Source organism: Hyperoodon ampullatus (genome assembly GCF_949752795.1).
Source record: "Hyperoodon ampullatus genome assembly, chromosome: 3".
In the NCBI taxonomy this organism is placed as follows: Eukaryota; Metazoa; Chordata; class Mammalia; order Artiodactyla; family Ziphiidae; genus Hyperoodon; species Hyperoodon ampullatus.
In genome coordinates this window covers 103,325,015-103,340,679 of record NC_136916.1, presented here as the reverse complement: position 1 = coordinate 103,340,679, position 15,665 = coordinate 103,325,015, and the positions used below count along the sequence as shown (strand labels likewise).

The window sequence follows — 15,665 nt, the reverse complement described above, 5'->3', positions numbered from 1 at the left end:
GATGGGAGCCCCAGGATTGAGGAGAGAAACGGGAAGTGTTGTGAGCACTTGAAAGTGAAGGATGATGTTGTCAGAGGCAGGCCTCAGAGGAAAGATAGAAAATAATTGTACTTTTGTAAATAGTAACTTCCAACTATCTAGCCAGGCTTTCAAATACCCACTCCTCCCATGAGGTAGAGCGGCTATTCTCAACTGCGTTTGCACGTTAGACTCACCTGGGGAGTTAACAGACAAACAAAGACAACGCCAGACAGCCAGTGCAGACCAACTGAATGATTCCAGGATTAGAATAGGGGACCACATCCCATCTTCACCCTGCACACTGACAATGCTGGGTGAATGTCTAAGTTCATGTGTAAAGCCATGCGGTCTTCAAAGCCCTAAGGAGTTATTAACAAACTGGATCTGCTCAGGATGCTTAAGTGTACAAATAAGGGGACAGCACCTCCAATAGCAGCTGACCCTCCTGAACCTACCCACTGATGCCAGGCTGGTCACCACAGGCCTCCCTCCAGAACTGTGGTTCTCAGCCTTCCTCTACATTACAGTCACCTGGGGGGAGGGTTTAACTTTATTAAATTATAACATATAGAGAAGTGCATGCGTAAGTCTTTACAACCATGGAATCAGCATCCAGATCAAGAATCAGAACGCTGCCACCACCCAGAACCTCCCCCCACCCCCCGAGGCAATACTTCCCTAAAACCACTATCCTGACTTCTCATACTCAAGATTAGTTTTGCCTGTTTGGGGCGTTTTTACAAATATAATCAAATGGAATGTTTTCTTTCCTGTCTGGCAATTTTTACTCAAATAATGTTACTAACCGTCATTCTTTTCTTCTTGGTGAATTTGTTCCTTCATCTCCTATATTTGTACATTTTAGTACAGTGAACAGATCCGACTTGCTAATTACTTCTCGGTGACTTTTTACAAATGTTTGCCTCGTCGCAGGCTTAAGTATACATTCACATAGACCTACAGGACTGTCCATTCTCAGGCTGGTGACAGGAATGCACAGTCCTTTTGATTTCGGCTCTGAGCAGGTTGGCACATGGCTGAGGTGGGCACGGTAGGGAGGTCTCCCACACTTACCCCCGCAGCAGTAAGAGAGGTGCTGGCAGGACCTGGATGGAGACCCTTTGTGACCTTCCTGTCTGAATTGAGTTTCCTACTCCACAAAGTCTGATGGCTTCCTTTGCTTTAATTTCTGCTTAAGCAAATACGGCAGGACTCACATTAACTCACATATTGTGCTTCTCTTTCAGACTGCCCTTCCTTTAGAGCTTCCTCAGGTGAAACCAAAGAGAAATAATGATGGCAAGGGACTAGGGATGCAGTTAAAGGGGCCCTTGGGGCCTGGAGGAAAGGGGTCCATCTCTGAGCTGAAATCTGCTGCCGCTGGCTGCCCCATGTACCTGGGTAAAGACAGCCTAGGACCGGGCCCTTCCAAGGGTTCTCAGAACCCCGCTTCCCCACCGCAGTTGGCAGCAGACGATTTGGAAGAAGAACTAGATCTGCTGCTTAATTTAGATGCGTCTGTAAAAGAGGGAGGTGACATCTTAGCAGACCAGACAGCTCAGGACCTGGAATCTGAGAAAGATGAGGAGGTGGCCCAAGAAGAAACAGGTATGGTTTTCATTTTATTCCCCATCCATCTTCTCGATTCTGGTGTTTTTCTGAGAATAGCCTCACCTCTGTCACATCCCTACACATCTTCATCAGTGTCTGACATCGATCTGGCCTTGTCCACTGACATCTATTTCTGTGCTCACATCTCTGCTTCCCCCTGAGCTGACCTTTCTGACAACGTTGCTCTCACTCGATATTTGTTCCAAAGCTGCTACCTGCCTGATTGCAATCTTAAACCCGGGGCTGCAAATTGAACTCGTGCTGTAAAAGGCATTTCGATACTCGTGGCCTCAGCTGTGCAGCAGCAGACCTTTTAATCGACTGTCTGAACAGGCCTATTGACCAGTTCTTTGTGCTTTCTTGCTTACTATTTCGATCTTGGTTGTTGTTGTTGTTGTTTTAACAAAAGAAGACTTCCTCATTTGTGCATGTTCTCTTAGATGGTGGGCCATCTGACAGGGAGAGGCCTAGTGACTGCCCCGTCCATACACTGCATTCAGGACCCTTTAATGGCTTTAGTTTCCAGGAAACTAAGCTGTTAGTCTTAAAAAAAAAAAAAATGAGTGAACTGTGAAATTCAGCATCCAAATAAATAGAAGAGCAAATCTCTACTCCATTTATGAATTTGTTTAGGTATTATTGGATCTTCTTAGGGAGTAGGAAGAGAATAGAACGTTTCCCCTTATCGTGAGCAAAGTAATAATTTGGCTGATTTCCAGCATGGATCAAACCCCAGGGAAGCATTAACCCTCGATTCTTGCACTAACGTGAAGTTGTTAACGTTTCTTTTATTTTTTTAGATCCTGCAAAACCGTCTGCGTTGGAAGGAAAGAACGTGGCATCTGAGCAACCAAGTATATCCAGAAATGTTACTGAGGAAGAGCTTGAAGATTGGTTGGACAGCATGATTTCCTAAACACGATGAAAGGAAAAAAAAAGAGAGAGAGAAAGAAAATGCCTGAAGCCAATTTCGGTTGCCTTGTAAGGGAAGGCAGGCCCAAGGCTGTCCTTCCAGAACAGCTGGTTTACAAGCACAGCCCGAGCCCGTGTGGCCACCACGCTTAGCAGTAGACGCCTACCTCCCCCATGTTCAACAAATCCGAAATGAGACAGTAAGAGGCTCGCTGCATTTGTTCTCTGGCTTAGTAATTGAATAGATTTCTTAAGGGCAGATGTTATGGCCCTTGTGTCCAGTTTCTTCCTCTCAATTTTTACAGCATAGCAGGTGCTGCTGATGAAGAGAGCTAAGCAACCAGGCATGCATTTGGCCAAAATAAACAAACGCTGGTCTGTGGATTTTTTTTCTTCCTTTCTTTCTTGTGTGGGGAGCTGTGGGCTGTTTGTTAGTCTCCTGTCCCTTTTCCCAGCATCACAGGGTGGTTGTAAATCATCCAGAAAGGATGCGTTACAAGAGGCCAAACCATGAATTGGTGATTATGACTTTATTGCAGTGGGCACTTCATTTTATTTAAGGAGATTCACCTAAACAGAGCAGCTCCACTATTACAAGGGAGACCATAAAGCGTTACTCAGTTTGGCATAAGATTTTTTTCTGAATTTCAGTACAGTACTTTTTTTCTCTAATAACAGCAGTTGACAAGCTGTTACTGAAAAAAAAAATCATATGAATAACCTTTGAGTGCAGTTTCATAAAGTAAGACAGAAGATCAACACAACTAATTAATGGAACTGTCCATCTCGAACATAAACGTAAAAAACTTGCATAGCTATATCTAAAGAGGTTTTGTAAGGCACTTACTTGATATTTCAGTGTCGACAAAGTGGCGGTTTGTTTTTTTGTTTGTTTTTTTCTACTTCTTTAACTGCTTAAAGCTTTTCAAGCTGATTCTGGATACATTCACTAGCAAGTACCATGGGAAAAATTAGACTGCAGTTTTAAAATGATTTTTTTTGTAGCTCAGACCATGAGTCACTAGTGGAGTACCGTCATGTGGAATTCAAGTGTTTAAAATTCCAGGTATTATGCATCCAAAACTTCCTACTTCTCCAGCCCCTTCCCTCAGTGGTGCCATCCCAACGAACTAGTTAGAACTGAGAAACTTGAAGGCTTTCAACTAGAGCTTCCTTGAAGCTGTGCCATACTCTTTTCTTTTAACATTTTTGACAGGTTATCTCGCACAGTGTACGTCCATTAGATACAAAAAGCCAAATCAATTCCAGAATATCACAGATGTGTAACAAACACTTCCTTGTAAGGGAGGCATTTAGGAAATGTCACTTTTCAAATGTGTTGCAGAACTGTTAAGAGAAGGATTTTATTGACCGTCCAGAAGGGTGGAGGCTTCTTTCATTCCCATTTATCCAAGCTGATCTTCGTACTGTTTCCGGAAGCAGTCACCAGCAGGGAAGAAATCCCAACACCTTTCTTGGTACATCTTCCAGACATAAGATTCCTGAAATAACGGGAACAAAGGAGACTTCTTTATAAACCACAGTAAGCTGGAACCCAATTTATTTTCCCTCTATATGTCTCCCTTTGGGAATACTGTTGTGGATAAATATGAGGCCCAACTGGTACATTCTTTCTTGCACTGTTGCCAGCTCAGGCTGTTTGGGGAGCAAGAAGTCATTTCTCCCTTCTTCTGACCACCCCCCCACCACCAAAACAAACAAAAACCCCACAGTGAAACCAACTTGATGATCGCCACTAAAAATACTTAAAGATTTAGCAGTGGGTTGACTCCATGCCATTTGTAACTGGTAGAAAGCAGAATATATGATGAGGAAGCACTGAGTGCCTGCTTAGGCAGGTGCCCAGAGAGCCAAGGCCAGATCTGGGTACCAACTGCCTCTAAGGGTCTGAGCCGTGGAGTTTTCCTACGAATCCAATGATGTTTGCATATTTGGTAAGCTAGCTTTTCCTCCCCTATTCTCTGTCTTTACACTTCTTTTTCGTACTTAGTCACAGAATCCCTCTGACACATACTTTCACGCACACTGTCACACCCACACCTCCGCATCCCTGTGTCACCCACGCAGGAGGTCGTTATCTTTCTTAGGCTGTCTCTCGCACCATTTTACTCTGACACTCCTGCTCTTTGTTGGAGCCACCCACTCAGCTTTGCATTGTCTTCTTCTCTGTAACGTTCTCCCCACCTCCAGCTATTCTGCCCTGAAGCAGCAACTATAAGGATTTAGAAAATGTCAGTGTTTGCTGGGAAGGATAACCAAGGGGGCCTTTTGGAATAGGTGGGAGTTGCCTTAGAATTTTGGCTTCTTAAGTCACAAAGACATGGTGGAACAATGCAGGAAGCAGTGGGAAAACGCACAGAAGAGACAAATGGGGTCACCTCTCTATTTCAGATATCCTGTGCTCTCCTGAGACTTGACGTAGAAAGGGGAAGCTTTATCTCAATTAAGGTATTTCTCACCTGACCTGTGTGCTCTGTTTCATCTTTATTAATCAAATACATCAGGAAGAACCTGGAACGAGGAAAAGAGGTTTAACAACTGAGAAAAAGACAATATTAGATTCTTTGGTTAGAAAATCAAAGTTCATTTACTCAGGTGAGCTGGAGAGAAGATTAAATACATTGTTCAGCATCATGCTGACTCCTATACCTTTCAGAATAGGGGAAACGTGGCATGACAACATACACCATCATCTTCTAATAATAATATACATTTATCTCAAAATTAGCCTTTTTGTGAGGAGAGGTCCTTTTTACTGTCATCAAACCTTGAGCTAAGGTCACTTGTGAGGAAGAATTTTGGCTACCGTTTTATTGTTTTTTTAGAAAATCCTAAGGTAAACAATAAATGGTAACCAAAACTCTTACCATATAATTCTTAGTAGGCCAGTTTATCATCTTATAAGAATATAGAATTGAAATTTTGTGTGTCTCAGATATGTTATGGAAAAGTAAAAATATTTACTCTCACTCAGTTGCCCTGGAATTCAGCAGCATGCAGGTGACTGGCTGCCTTGACAAGAGCAAATATGAATTGGTGGGGAGGAAGGCCTGACTGGAGGCGGGGACGAGAGAGATTGGAGACCCTGAACATGCCCACTTTTCCAGTTTTGCTGGAAGGGAAGGAAGAAGCAGGTCAACAGCTGGAAGGAAAAGTGGGGTCACAGCCTTTTTTCTTTGGTTAGGATTAAAAAATATTATACAGTGATAGGAAAAATTCAGCAGAGGGGAAACTTGCTGGAGTTAATATGACCTTGATTGAGAAGGGATGGGATCTAATTCCAGGTTGAGGGGCTGACATTTGCTCGGAGCAGAAACAGTCTGCAGTGCACATCTATCAATCAGAACAGGGGAGGGGCAGGGCATGTGGACAAAGACACGGGCTCATGGGGACTCCTGCAAGTTCTTTCCTAACTGCCTCCACTTTCCGGAGACCAAGGAGGGAAAGGCATTGGCAGAGCGTGAACTACATAACGTAACTGTATTTTACTCACTGTTCCTGCCCCATCACCTTTGCTGACCAAGGATACTCACAAGTAGTTGGCTAAGTTGTGCTCCTGTAAGGTGTGTGTTTCAAAACCATGAGGGGTCGTGTCAAAGTAGTCATTGCCGATCCCACAGATGAAACATTTAGTCTAAGAAGAATAACAGGGAGAAAAGGCATGAGTAGGCGTGACATTACAGGCAGGCAGCAAACGGGTGAGGATCTCTGCTTGAATTAAGAGACACTGTAAAATATTTCTCTCTTTCATGCTTTAGGCTGTTAGTCGTCTTCTCCAGAGTGTCACATACCTAGCTTCTACCTAGTGGAGGGTACTTGCTCCTTCCTAAGCCTGGGGCGTGGCGGAGGCAGCAGGTGGTGGGGGGTGGTGGTGGTAGGGTACAGAGCACAGAGGGTGGAGCAGAAGAAATGCCCAGAGCTGGTAGATGGGCCCAGAGAAGAGGACAGGCTTGGAAAACAATCATGGTTGGTAATTTTGCCTAGGGCTGGCCCTAAATAAGAGTAGAACCTACTGTTTAAAAAGTCCATGTGCTGTGAGATAATGGAAATCAAGTTGGGATTAGTAGAACGGTACCTCCATATCCTCCCGTACTTGTTCCTGCTGGTCTCTCAGCTCCCCAAAAGCATCAATAATAAGACCTGGAATTTTAAATACAAAGACAAACAAATCACTTCAAATAATCTGTTTAGTCAGGGCAGAGAAATGATAGACGGAATGGCAGAGGCCATTATGTTTTGTTAAAAAAAATGTGGAATATTACTCAGCCATAAAAAGAAACGAAATTGAGTTATTTGTAGTGAGGTGGATGGACCTAGAGTCTGTCATACAGAGTGAAGTAAGTCAGAAAGAGAAAGACAAATACCATATGCTAACACATATATATGGTATTTAAGAAAAAAAATGTCATGAAGAGCCTAGGGGTAAGACAGGAATAAAGACACAGACCTACTAGAGAATGGACTTGAGGATACGGGGAGGGGGCAGGGTAAGCTGGGACGAAGTGAGAGAGTGGCATGGACATATACACACTACCAAATGTGAAACAGATAGCTAGTGGGAAGCAGCCGCATAGCACAGGGAGATCAGCTCGGTGCTTTGTGACCACCTAGAGGGGTGGGATAGGGAGGGTGGGAGGGAGGGAGATGCAAGAGGGAAGAGATATGGGGGTATATGTATACGTATAGCTGAGTCACTTTGTTATAAAGCAGAAGCTAACACACCATTGTAAAGCAATTATACTCCAATAAAGATGTTTAAAAAATGAATTATAAAGCTGAATGATACAATTAAATCAAAATTAGGAAAAACACCTGTGTTTTCAAATGCTGAGTCCTGGCTAACATTTCTCATGGTTCCTCTTACAACGCCTCTCGGCAGTATTTGACGCTAACTATTCACTCCTCCTGGACTCTCTTTCTTCTTGTCCTTCCTTCCTTGTCCTACTATTTTGCTTGGCTGTTCCCTGTCTTCCTTATTGGCTCTTCCTCTTCTAGGCCCTGAGGCACTGATATGTATCAGTCAGGGCTCCTCCTCAGTTTCTTTGCTTTTCCTTCTGGGAAATCTCTACACTTGTATCTTTGACCATCACCACCACCAATGGACCCCATTTCTTTTATTTTTGTATTCATTAATATTTGACTTGTGTGTCCTTATTGAATGTAATATTTCTATCCTATTCCATTCCTGACTTGTCTCTTGAAAGACCCATTACAGTTAACTGCTTATTAGCCCTCAACGCCTGCACGATGTCTCATAGGTACCTCAACTCGGCATGACTCAAACTAAATTCATCACCCTCTTTCTCTAATTCCTGACAAGCTACTAACCAAAATACCAGTACCTCTCCCCGCAAGGAAGGAAAAAACATGTCACACTCTCACAGATCCTCTTTCTGCTCCTTCCCACCCCACTGCCTGGCAGGAAAATGATCAGGGCAGGAATCATGAGGATGTGGGGCAACACTAGCCAAGGGGGATATTTAGGAAGCAGAACGAGACAGAAATGATCAATTCAGAGTGGGTCATGAAGGAGTGGGCTAGGGGAGTCCTCTGTAAGGAGCGCAAGTTTCCTGCATCAGTGCCTGGGTGTATGTTTGCCTTTATATGTAGTAGACGTTCAAGAGATGTCTGTTGAATGAACAGGTAAGCGAATGCGTAAACCTCTTTACAGAAAACAATTAAGTCAGGTGCAGAAAGGCAAAGAGAATCAGATTGACTGAGCCCCATGCAGACGACATAACTGGCAAGCATACCTTGGATGATGGCCAGCAGGATGACAACGACGAAGAAGAAGAATGTAATGTCAAAGACGATGCGGTACATTTCGTACGGGTCCCCAGCGGGGTCTTCAATTTCATCGCCAATGCCACCTCCAGCTCTCACTCCCACGTACATGTGGAACAGGTAACACTAGAGAAGAAACATGATGGCGATTCAGGTCAAAGGCAAAGAGTTTTGTTTGTTTTTACAGAGATGGTCAGATCATTCATGTAATAAGATCAAAACATGACAGCCCTGAGGCAGGAGAAGGGTACTCTTCACAATAACACATTCTTGCTCTGTCCGCCACACCCTCTGGTTAGCTTGGTGTCTATAAAGATGGAAAGATTGCTGTTCCACGTAGCCTTGAAAAGGTGTTTTTTGCTCTTTTCTTTTTTTTTTTTCTTTTTTTTTTTTTTTTGCGGTATGTGGGCCTCTCACTGTTGTGGCCTCTCCCGTTGCGGAGCACAGGCTCTGGATGTGCAGGCTCAGCAGCCATGGCTCACGGGCCCAGCCGCTCCGCGGCATGTGGGATCTTCCCAGACCGGGGCATGAACCCGTTTCCCCTGCATCGGCAGGCGGACTCTCAACCACTGCGCCACCAGGGAAGCCCTGCTCTTTTCTTAAAAACAGTTTTGAACTCTGACACACACGTGAGAATTCACTCTAGGTGTGTATAAGTTAAAAGAACTTTCTGCCCTGATGAGGATGGCATATGCCAGATATGAGTTTTCTCTCACTTAATTTTAAAGTGCCAGCCTGGACTTGGGACCAGGCTACAGCCTCCGGGAAAAGGCCTCCCCTACTTGGCATCCTCCGCGCACCCAGGAGGGCAGGGCTCCCCGCAGAATCTCCTCCCAAGTGCCCGTGTACTCCAGGTAGGCTCCTGGGCCAGGGCTCACAGAGCAGGCTGCCCTCTGTCTCTCCTCCTGACTGGCTGTGATGGCTTCGGGATGGGAGTGTGGAGGCAGTCTTACGGCTGGTAAATCAAAAGCCAGCGGCAGCACAGAGCCCACGCTGGTCGTACGGTTGCTCTTCTGCCTGTAGTGTTGCTGTCTCATGGGCTGCTTGCCCCAGGAAGGCACACGGAGAGTTTTTAACCAAAAAGCCTTATCTATTTTCTGGAGAAACGATCACAGGTGGGGGCAGGGGGGCAGTGTACTGTCACCTGTCTCTGATACACACATTCTTTTCCTGAAATCTGGTCATGATAAACGTCTAGAGGTGCTACTGCAGCTATGCTGGCTCACCCTGCGCTGTGCCCTTCTATGCCCGCAGGGGCTGACCTGGCCGGAGCCCCAGCCCCGCCCTGACCCAATCCTGCTGCTGTGACATTTTTCAGACGACATGGCTGTTCTGAAACAAGCCCCACTAGCTTGCTGAAATAAACGGAGCATCAGATTCATGGGACTTTGCTCCTAGCTCTCAGAGGCAAAGAATCAGAGTTTGACTTCCATGAGATACAGACACAGGTAACTCACGTCTTGGCCACACACAGATGTGGATGGATGGTGATCCGCTTAGCTGTGTGCTTCTCTTTCCACCTGGGCCCCGACAAGTGGTCTATTCCATCACTTCTGTCTTTCCAGGACCTGCCTCCCTCTCGGATGAGACATCAGTGTTCTACTCTCATCTCTGTCCTGCTCTGTCTCCACTCTACCACTCTGCCCACAGCCCTTCTGTCCCAGCCACGCCAGGTGACCAGGTGGCCCTACAGGGAATTCTCACCGTCATCATGTCATCACACTTCATGTCGGGCTCATCGTCGTCTTCACTTTTGTTGTAGAACTTGCGGAAGAAGTTGAACGCCACCACGGTATAGAGGTAAACCACCACGGCCAGGAGACCGACAGTCAGGACCAACTGGGAGCGGAAAGAGAGAGAGAGAGGGAAGAGGAGGTGGGTCTTCTCCACCTTGAAAGGTTGGTGGGAGACTCCAAGAAAACAGAGGAAAGGGGAAAGATGAGGGGTCTGGAACGAAGGCTGTCATACAGCAGGTGCCGAAGGAAAGCAAGATCACAGAGAGAAACAGGCTTACTGGGAGAAAAGAGTAATGATGGACTGTTATGGAACAAACTGTGTTCCCCCGGAATTCACATATTGAAGCCCTAACCCCCAGTACCTCTGAAGGTGACTGCACTTGGAGATAGGGCCTTTAAAGAGGTGATTTAATTAAAATGAGGCCGTGAGGGTGGGCCCTGCTTCAATCTGACTGGTGTTCTGACAAGAGGAGGAGGTTAGGACTCAGAACGAGAGATACCAGGTAGCCGTATGCATCGAAGGATAATCAAGTGAAAAAGCAGCAAGAGGCAGCCAGCTGCACGCCAAGCTACCCACACCTTGATCTTGGACTTCCAGCCTCCAGAACTGAGAGGAAATCAATGTCTGTTGTCTAAGCCCCCAGTGTTCAGTATTTTGTTATGGCAGCCCGGGCAGACTAACAGCTGGGGTACTGCACGGGGCGCATATAAACTACACAGGGATTTAAGGATGAGAATAGTGATGGTGCTCTGAAGATGGTTACTTTGTTTTTTCACAGAGATAGCAGTGACCCAAGGCTTCAAGATGTCGCTTTCACTCTAACGCTGCTTTTATTTATTTGCTTATTTATTTAATCGAAGTAGAGTTGATTTACAATATTGTGTTAGTTTCAGGTGTACAGCATAGTGATTCAGTTATACATATACATGTATCTATTCTTTTTCAAATTCTTTTCCCATTTAGGTTGTTACAAAATATTGAGTCTAATTCCCTGTGTTATATACAGTAGGTCCTTGTCGTTTACCTATTTTATATATAGTAGTGTGTATATGTTAATCCCAAACTCCTAATTTATCCCTCCCTACCTCCCTTTGGTAACCATAAGTTCTAATGCTGCTTCTAAAGAAACTACAAGAAATTAATATAACACTGTAAATCAGCTATACTTCAATAAAATTTTAAAATATATATATATATATACATATATGTGTAACTGAGTCACTTTTCAGTACAGAAGAAATCAACACAACATTGTAAATCAACTATACTTCAATAAAATTTTTTAAAAATTAAAAAAAAACCCTACAGATTCCTTGGGCTCATGGGTATCCCTACATCACAATATTTCATAACTAACCATGAACTGGATAATTGTCACAGCTTTGAAGCTACTATAAGAATTATGATGGTTGAGCAAAGTGACATTTTTCATAATGAAGAAACCTGCCTTGGACCTTTGCCAGGGTCATACAGCCTGTTTGTTTCTTGGCTTTCGGAGGCACAATAAATGAGGACTACACAGAACCTGCTCATCAGGCCTATACCAGGGACTAGGTGCTGGGCTGGAGCTGTGAAGATCAACATCATAAAATCTTTCTTTGCCCTCAAGCTGCTACACAAAAGGGAGTGGGCATGATAAGTACCAGAACAGACATATTCAGCAGCTTCTTGAACAATGAATTTAGTGATTTGAACCTTGGATAGCAGACCTCACGGAAAGCAGCCAGTTTAGAAAAAGAGAAAGAATGTGGGCTTTGCACCAAGGAACAAATGGGCTTGAATCTAAGTTCTGCCACTTAGCAGCTGTGTGCTCTTGGGTGAAATACTTAGCCTCTCTGAGCCTCAGTGCTCTTCTCTCTCAAGTGAGTGTAACACTTACCTTACAGGGTGGTTGTGAGCCTATTGCAATACCCAGCACATGGCACAAACTGGGCACATTTTTTTTTTTAACAATCTTGCCAGAGTTTAGTCGGCAAGCCCATATAAGACATTCATTGTTTAATAAATGCTGGAGAGAGCGTGGAGAAAAGGGAACCCTCCTACACTGTTGGTGGGAATGTAAATTGATAGAGCCACTATGGAGAACAGTATGGAGGTTCCTTAAAAAACTACAAATAGAATTACCATATGATGCAGCAATCCCACTACTGGGCATATACCCTGAGAAAACCATAATTCAAAAAGATACATGCACCCCAATATGCAGCACTATTTACAATAGCAAGGACATGGAAGCAGCCTAAATGTCCATCAACAGAGGAATGGATAAAGAAGATGTGGTACATATATATACAATAGAATATTACTCGGCCATAAAAAAGAACAATAATGCCATTTGCAGCAACATGGATGGACCTAGAGACTGTCATACTAAGTGAAGTAAGTCAGACACAGAAAGACGAATGTCATATGATATCGCTTGTATGTGGAATCTAAAAAAAATGGGGACAAATGAACTTATTTACAAAACAGAAGTAGAGTCACAGATGTAGAAAACAAACTTATGCTTACCAGGGGATAAGGGGGTGAGGGATAAATTGGGATATTGGGATTGACATATACACACTCCTATATATAAAACAGATAACTAATAAGAACCTACTGTATGGCACAGGGAACTCTACTTAATACTCTCTAATGGCCTATATGGGAAAAGAATCTAAAAAAAGAGTGGATATATGTATATGTATAACTGATTCAATTTTCTGTACACCTGAAACTAACACAACATTGTAAATCAACTATAATAAAAATTGTTTTTTAATTAAACGAAATTCATTGTTTAAACTTTTCATTTAAGGTACAGTTTTGTATAATGCCATTAAACCAAATCGATAAAATTTGAACTTTCTCTATCTGAGTAAAGGGGAAGAAAAGAATTCTAAAAGAACAAATTGTAGAACTGGCATTCCATAAATCCCGTTTTGGGAAACACCACATTTATAGGATAAAACTTCCCAAGACATACATGGAAAAATAATACACAATGCCCTTTCTCCCAGGAACCTATAAGGAAGTATTTGCCACTCTCTCAGCAAACATCTATATCACAGGTTCTGTTATTACCTCCCCAAACTTTAGCTTCTTGTATGTGGCAGCAAATTTCTATCTCTAACTTTCCTCCATTCTTTTTAGTGTCAACTGAGAAACCGGTGCCACTACCAGAAGCCTAGAAGAAATAAACCATCATAATACCTGATGATCTAGCACCCTTTCATTTTAGAACAATTAAAGGTTAATCTGACTTTCTTTCTGGTTGGAATTTTTATTTTTTAAGGTGTACAATGTAATGAATTAATATATGCATACATTATAAAATGATCACCATAATCAAGTTAATTAACATATCCATCACCTCACACAGTTACCGCATATGTATGTGTGTGTGTGTGTTTGCTGAGAACACTTAAGATCTACTCTTGGGCTTCCCTGGTGGCGCAGTGGTTGAGAGTCTGCCTGCCGGTGCAGGGGGTTCGTGCCCCGGTCCGGGAAGATCCCACATGCCACGGAGCGGCTGGGCCTGTGAGCCATGGCCGCTGAACCTGCGCGTCCGGAGCCTGTGCTCCGCAACGGGAGAGGCCACAACAGTGAGAGGCCCGCGTACCGCAAAAAAAAAAAAAAAAAAGATCTACTCTCTTAGCAAATTTCAAGCATACAATACAGCATTTTTAACTATAACCACCATGCTTTACATTAGATCCCCGGAACTAATTTATTTAATAACTGGAAGTCTGTACTCTTTGACCAATGCTCCCCATTCCCCCAACACACCCAGCTCCTGGTGACTACTGCTCTACTCTCTGGTTCTAGAAGTTTGCCCTTTTTATGATTCCACATATAAGTGACACCATACAGTATTTGTCTTTCTGTGTCTGGCTTATTTCTCTTAGCAGAATGCCCTCTAGGCTCATCTATATTGTTGCAAAAGGCAGAATTTCCTTTTTTTTAACGGCTGAATGATATTCTACTGTATGTTCATAACAAATTTTGTTTATCCATTCATCCACTGATGGACACAGGTTGTTTCCATATCTTGGCTATTGGGAATAATGCTGCTATGAACATGGGAATATAGATATCTCTTTGAGATACCGATTTCATCTCCTTCAGATATATATACCCAGAAGTGCAACTGCTGGATCATATGGCAATTCTATAGTTAATTTTTTGAGGAACTGCCATACTGTCTCCCATAATGGCTGTACCAAGCTGGGTACATATTAACTCCTTTCTTTTCTCCCTTCTCCTGTAAAGATTTAGAGATGTGAGGGAACATGTCTCATTCATGGATTTGCACTTAATGAGGAATAAAATGCTAGGGAGTTTGAATTTGTTCACAGGAGGAGCCATTAGAGGACTTTAATCAAGGGATTGACCCTGACAATTCTGTAGAAGACAGACTGGATATTGATGAGACTGGATGTAGAGCAATGACTATATAGATATATAAGCAATGACTATATAGGTATATACAGAAATGCACACATACATGTATATAACATATATAGCTATATATGTCTACCTATATACACAAATAGCTGTATATATGTGTGTATATGTATAGATCTATATATATCTAAGTCATTGGTTCTTTTTTTTTTTTTTTTTTGGCTGCATTGGGTCTTCATGGCTGTGCACAGGCTTTCTCTAGCTGATGCAAGCGGGGGCTACTCTTCATTGTGATGCACGGGCTTCTCATTGCGGTGGCTTCTCTTGTTGCAGAGCACGGGCTGTAGGTGCATGGGCCTCAGGAGTCGTGGCACGTGGACCCAGCAGCTGTGGCTCGCAGGCTCCAGAGTGTAGGCTCAGTAGTTGTGGCACACGGGCTTAGTAGCTCCGCGGCATGTGGGATCCTCCCTGGCCAGGGCTCGAACCCGTGTCCCCTGAGTTGGCAGGAGGGTTCTCAACGACTGTGCCACCAGGGAAGCCCACTGGTTATGTTTTTTCCTAACCATATCTAGGTCCCTCCCGTTCTGCGGCAGTATAAACCCCCATACCTGTTTGCCATTGTGAGTGACAGATGACAGAATAGTCCTCAGAGTCTTGAAGCCCATCGCGATATCCAGCAGATGAGCAGCAAAGAAGAAGTTGTTGTAGTGGCCCAGGACTGACATGGTTGTGTACCAGGCGAGGTAGAGAAAGGACTGGGGAAATGGAAGAAATTGAACAGCTTTTCAGGCATTCAGGGTGCTTTGAGCTGGCCCAAGAATTGCCAAGTCAAGCCCCATCTGCCTCATACTACTGCACAAGAGAGAAGTGTCCCCCCAGCACCCTAGGGCCCTCTGTCTTCCCCCAGCACTCCCTGCATCTTCCTGAGCCGCCTCCATAGCTTGTTTCTTTGTGGCATCTAATGACATCCCTGGACTTGGGGCACAGAATTTTGCTTTCCCAGATGCCATACTTACATTGTCAGTAAAAACAACTCCCAGCTTCCAGATATGGTACTTCATGTCGATGGAACTTAGCCTAAAGGGGGAACAAATCATTTCAAAACTTAAAAATGTCAAGATTTAGTTAAGTGTTTAATAAGGGGGAAAAATGAATTTTTTTCTCTCTCGGGTTTAATAACCTAAATACAG

General features: G+C 43.8%; 2 protein-coding genes across 4 annotated transcripts in view; one reads left to right on the top strand and one right to left on the bottom strand.

Moving 5' to 3' along the window:
• The window catches only part of AVEN (apoptosis and caspase activation inhibitor), a gene marked incomplete at its 5' end in the record, with an annotated part of 169,962 nt that extends 167,034 nt beyond the window's left edge, over positions 1 to 2,928 (top strand). The window contains 2 exons of the mRNA XM_079699545.1: positions 1,269 to 1,629; positions 2,433 to 2,928. Coding sequence (XP_079555671.1) covers positions 1,269 to 1,629; positions 2,433 to 2,548 — 477 coding nt within the window. The 3' untranslated portion in view covers positions 2,549 to 2,928. The remainder of the gene's footprint in view (positions 1 to 1,268; positions 1,630 to 2,432) is intronic.
• A 1,022-nt stretch (positions 2,929 to 3,950) lies between these two features.
• RYR3 (ryanodine receptor 3) overlaps positions 3,951 to 15,665 on the bottom strand; it is a gene marked incomplete at both ends in the record, with an annotated part of 580,399 nt that continues 568,684 nt past the window's right edge. For all 3 annotated transcript variants that reach the window (XM_079701083.1, XM_079701082.1, XM_079701084.1), the window contains 8 exons: positions 3,951 to 4,046; positions 5,025 to 5,076; positions 6,099 to 6,199; positions 6,641 to 6,705; positions 8,319 to 8,475; positions 10,054 to 10,188; positions 15,084 to 15,230; positions 15,492 to 15,552. In XM_079701083.1, coding sequence (XP_079557209.1) covers positions 3,951 to 4,046; positions 5,025 to 5,076; positions 6,099 to 6,199; positions 6,641 to 6,705; positions 8,319 to 8,475; positions 10,054 to 10,188; positions 15,084 to 15,230; positions 15,492 to 15,552 — 814 coding nt within the window. The remainder of the gene's footprint in view (positions 4,047 to 5,024; positions 5,077 to 6,098; positions 6,200 to 6,640; positions 6,706 to 8,318; positions 8,476 to 10,053; positions 10,189 to 15,083; positions 15,231 to 15,491; positions 15,553 to 15,665) is intronic.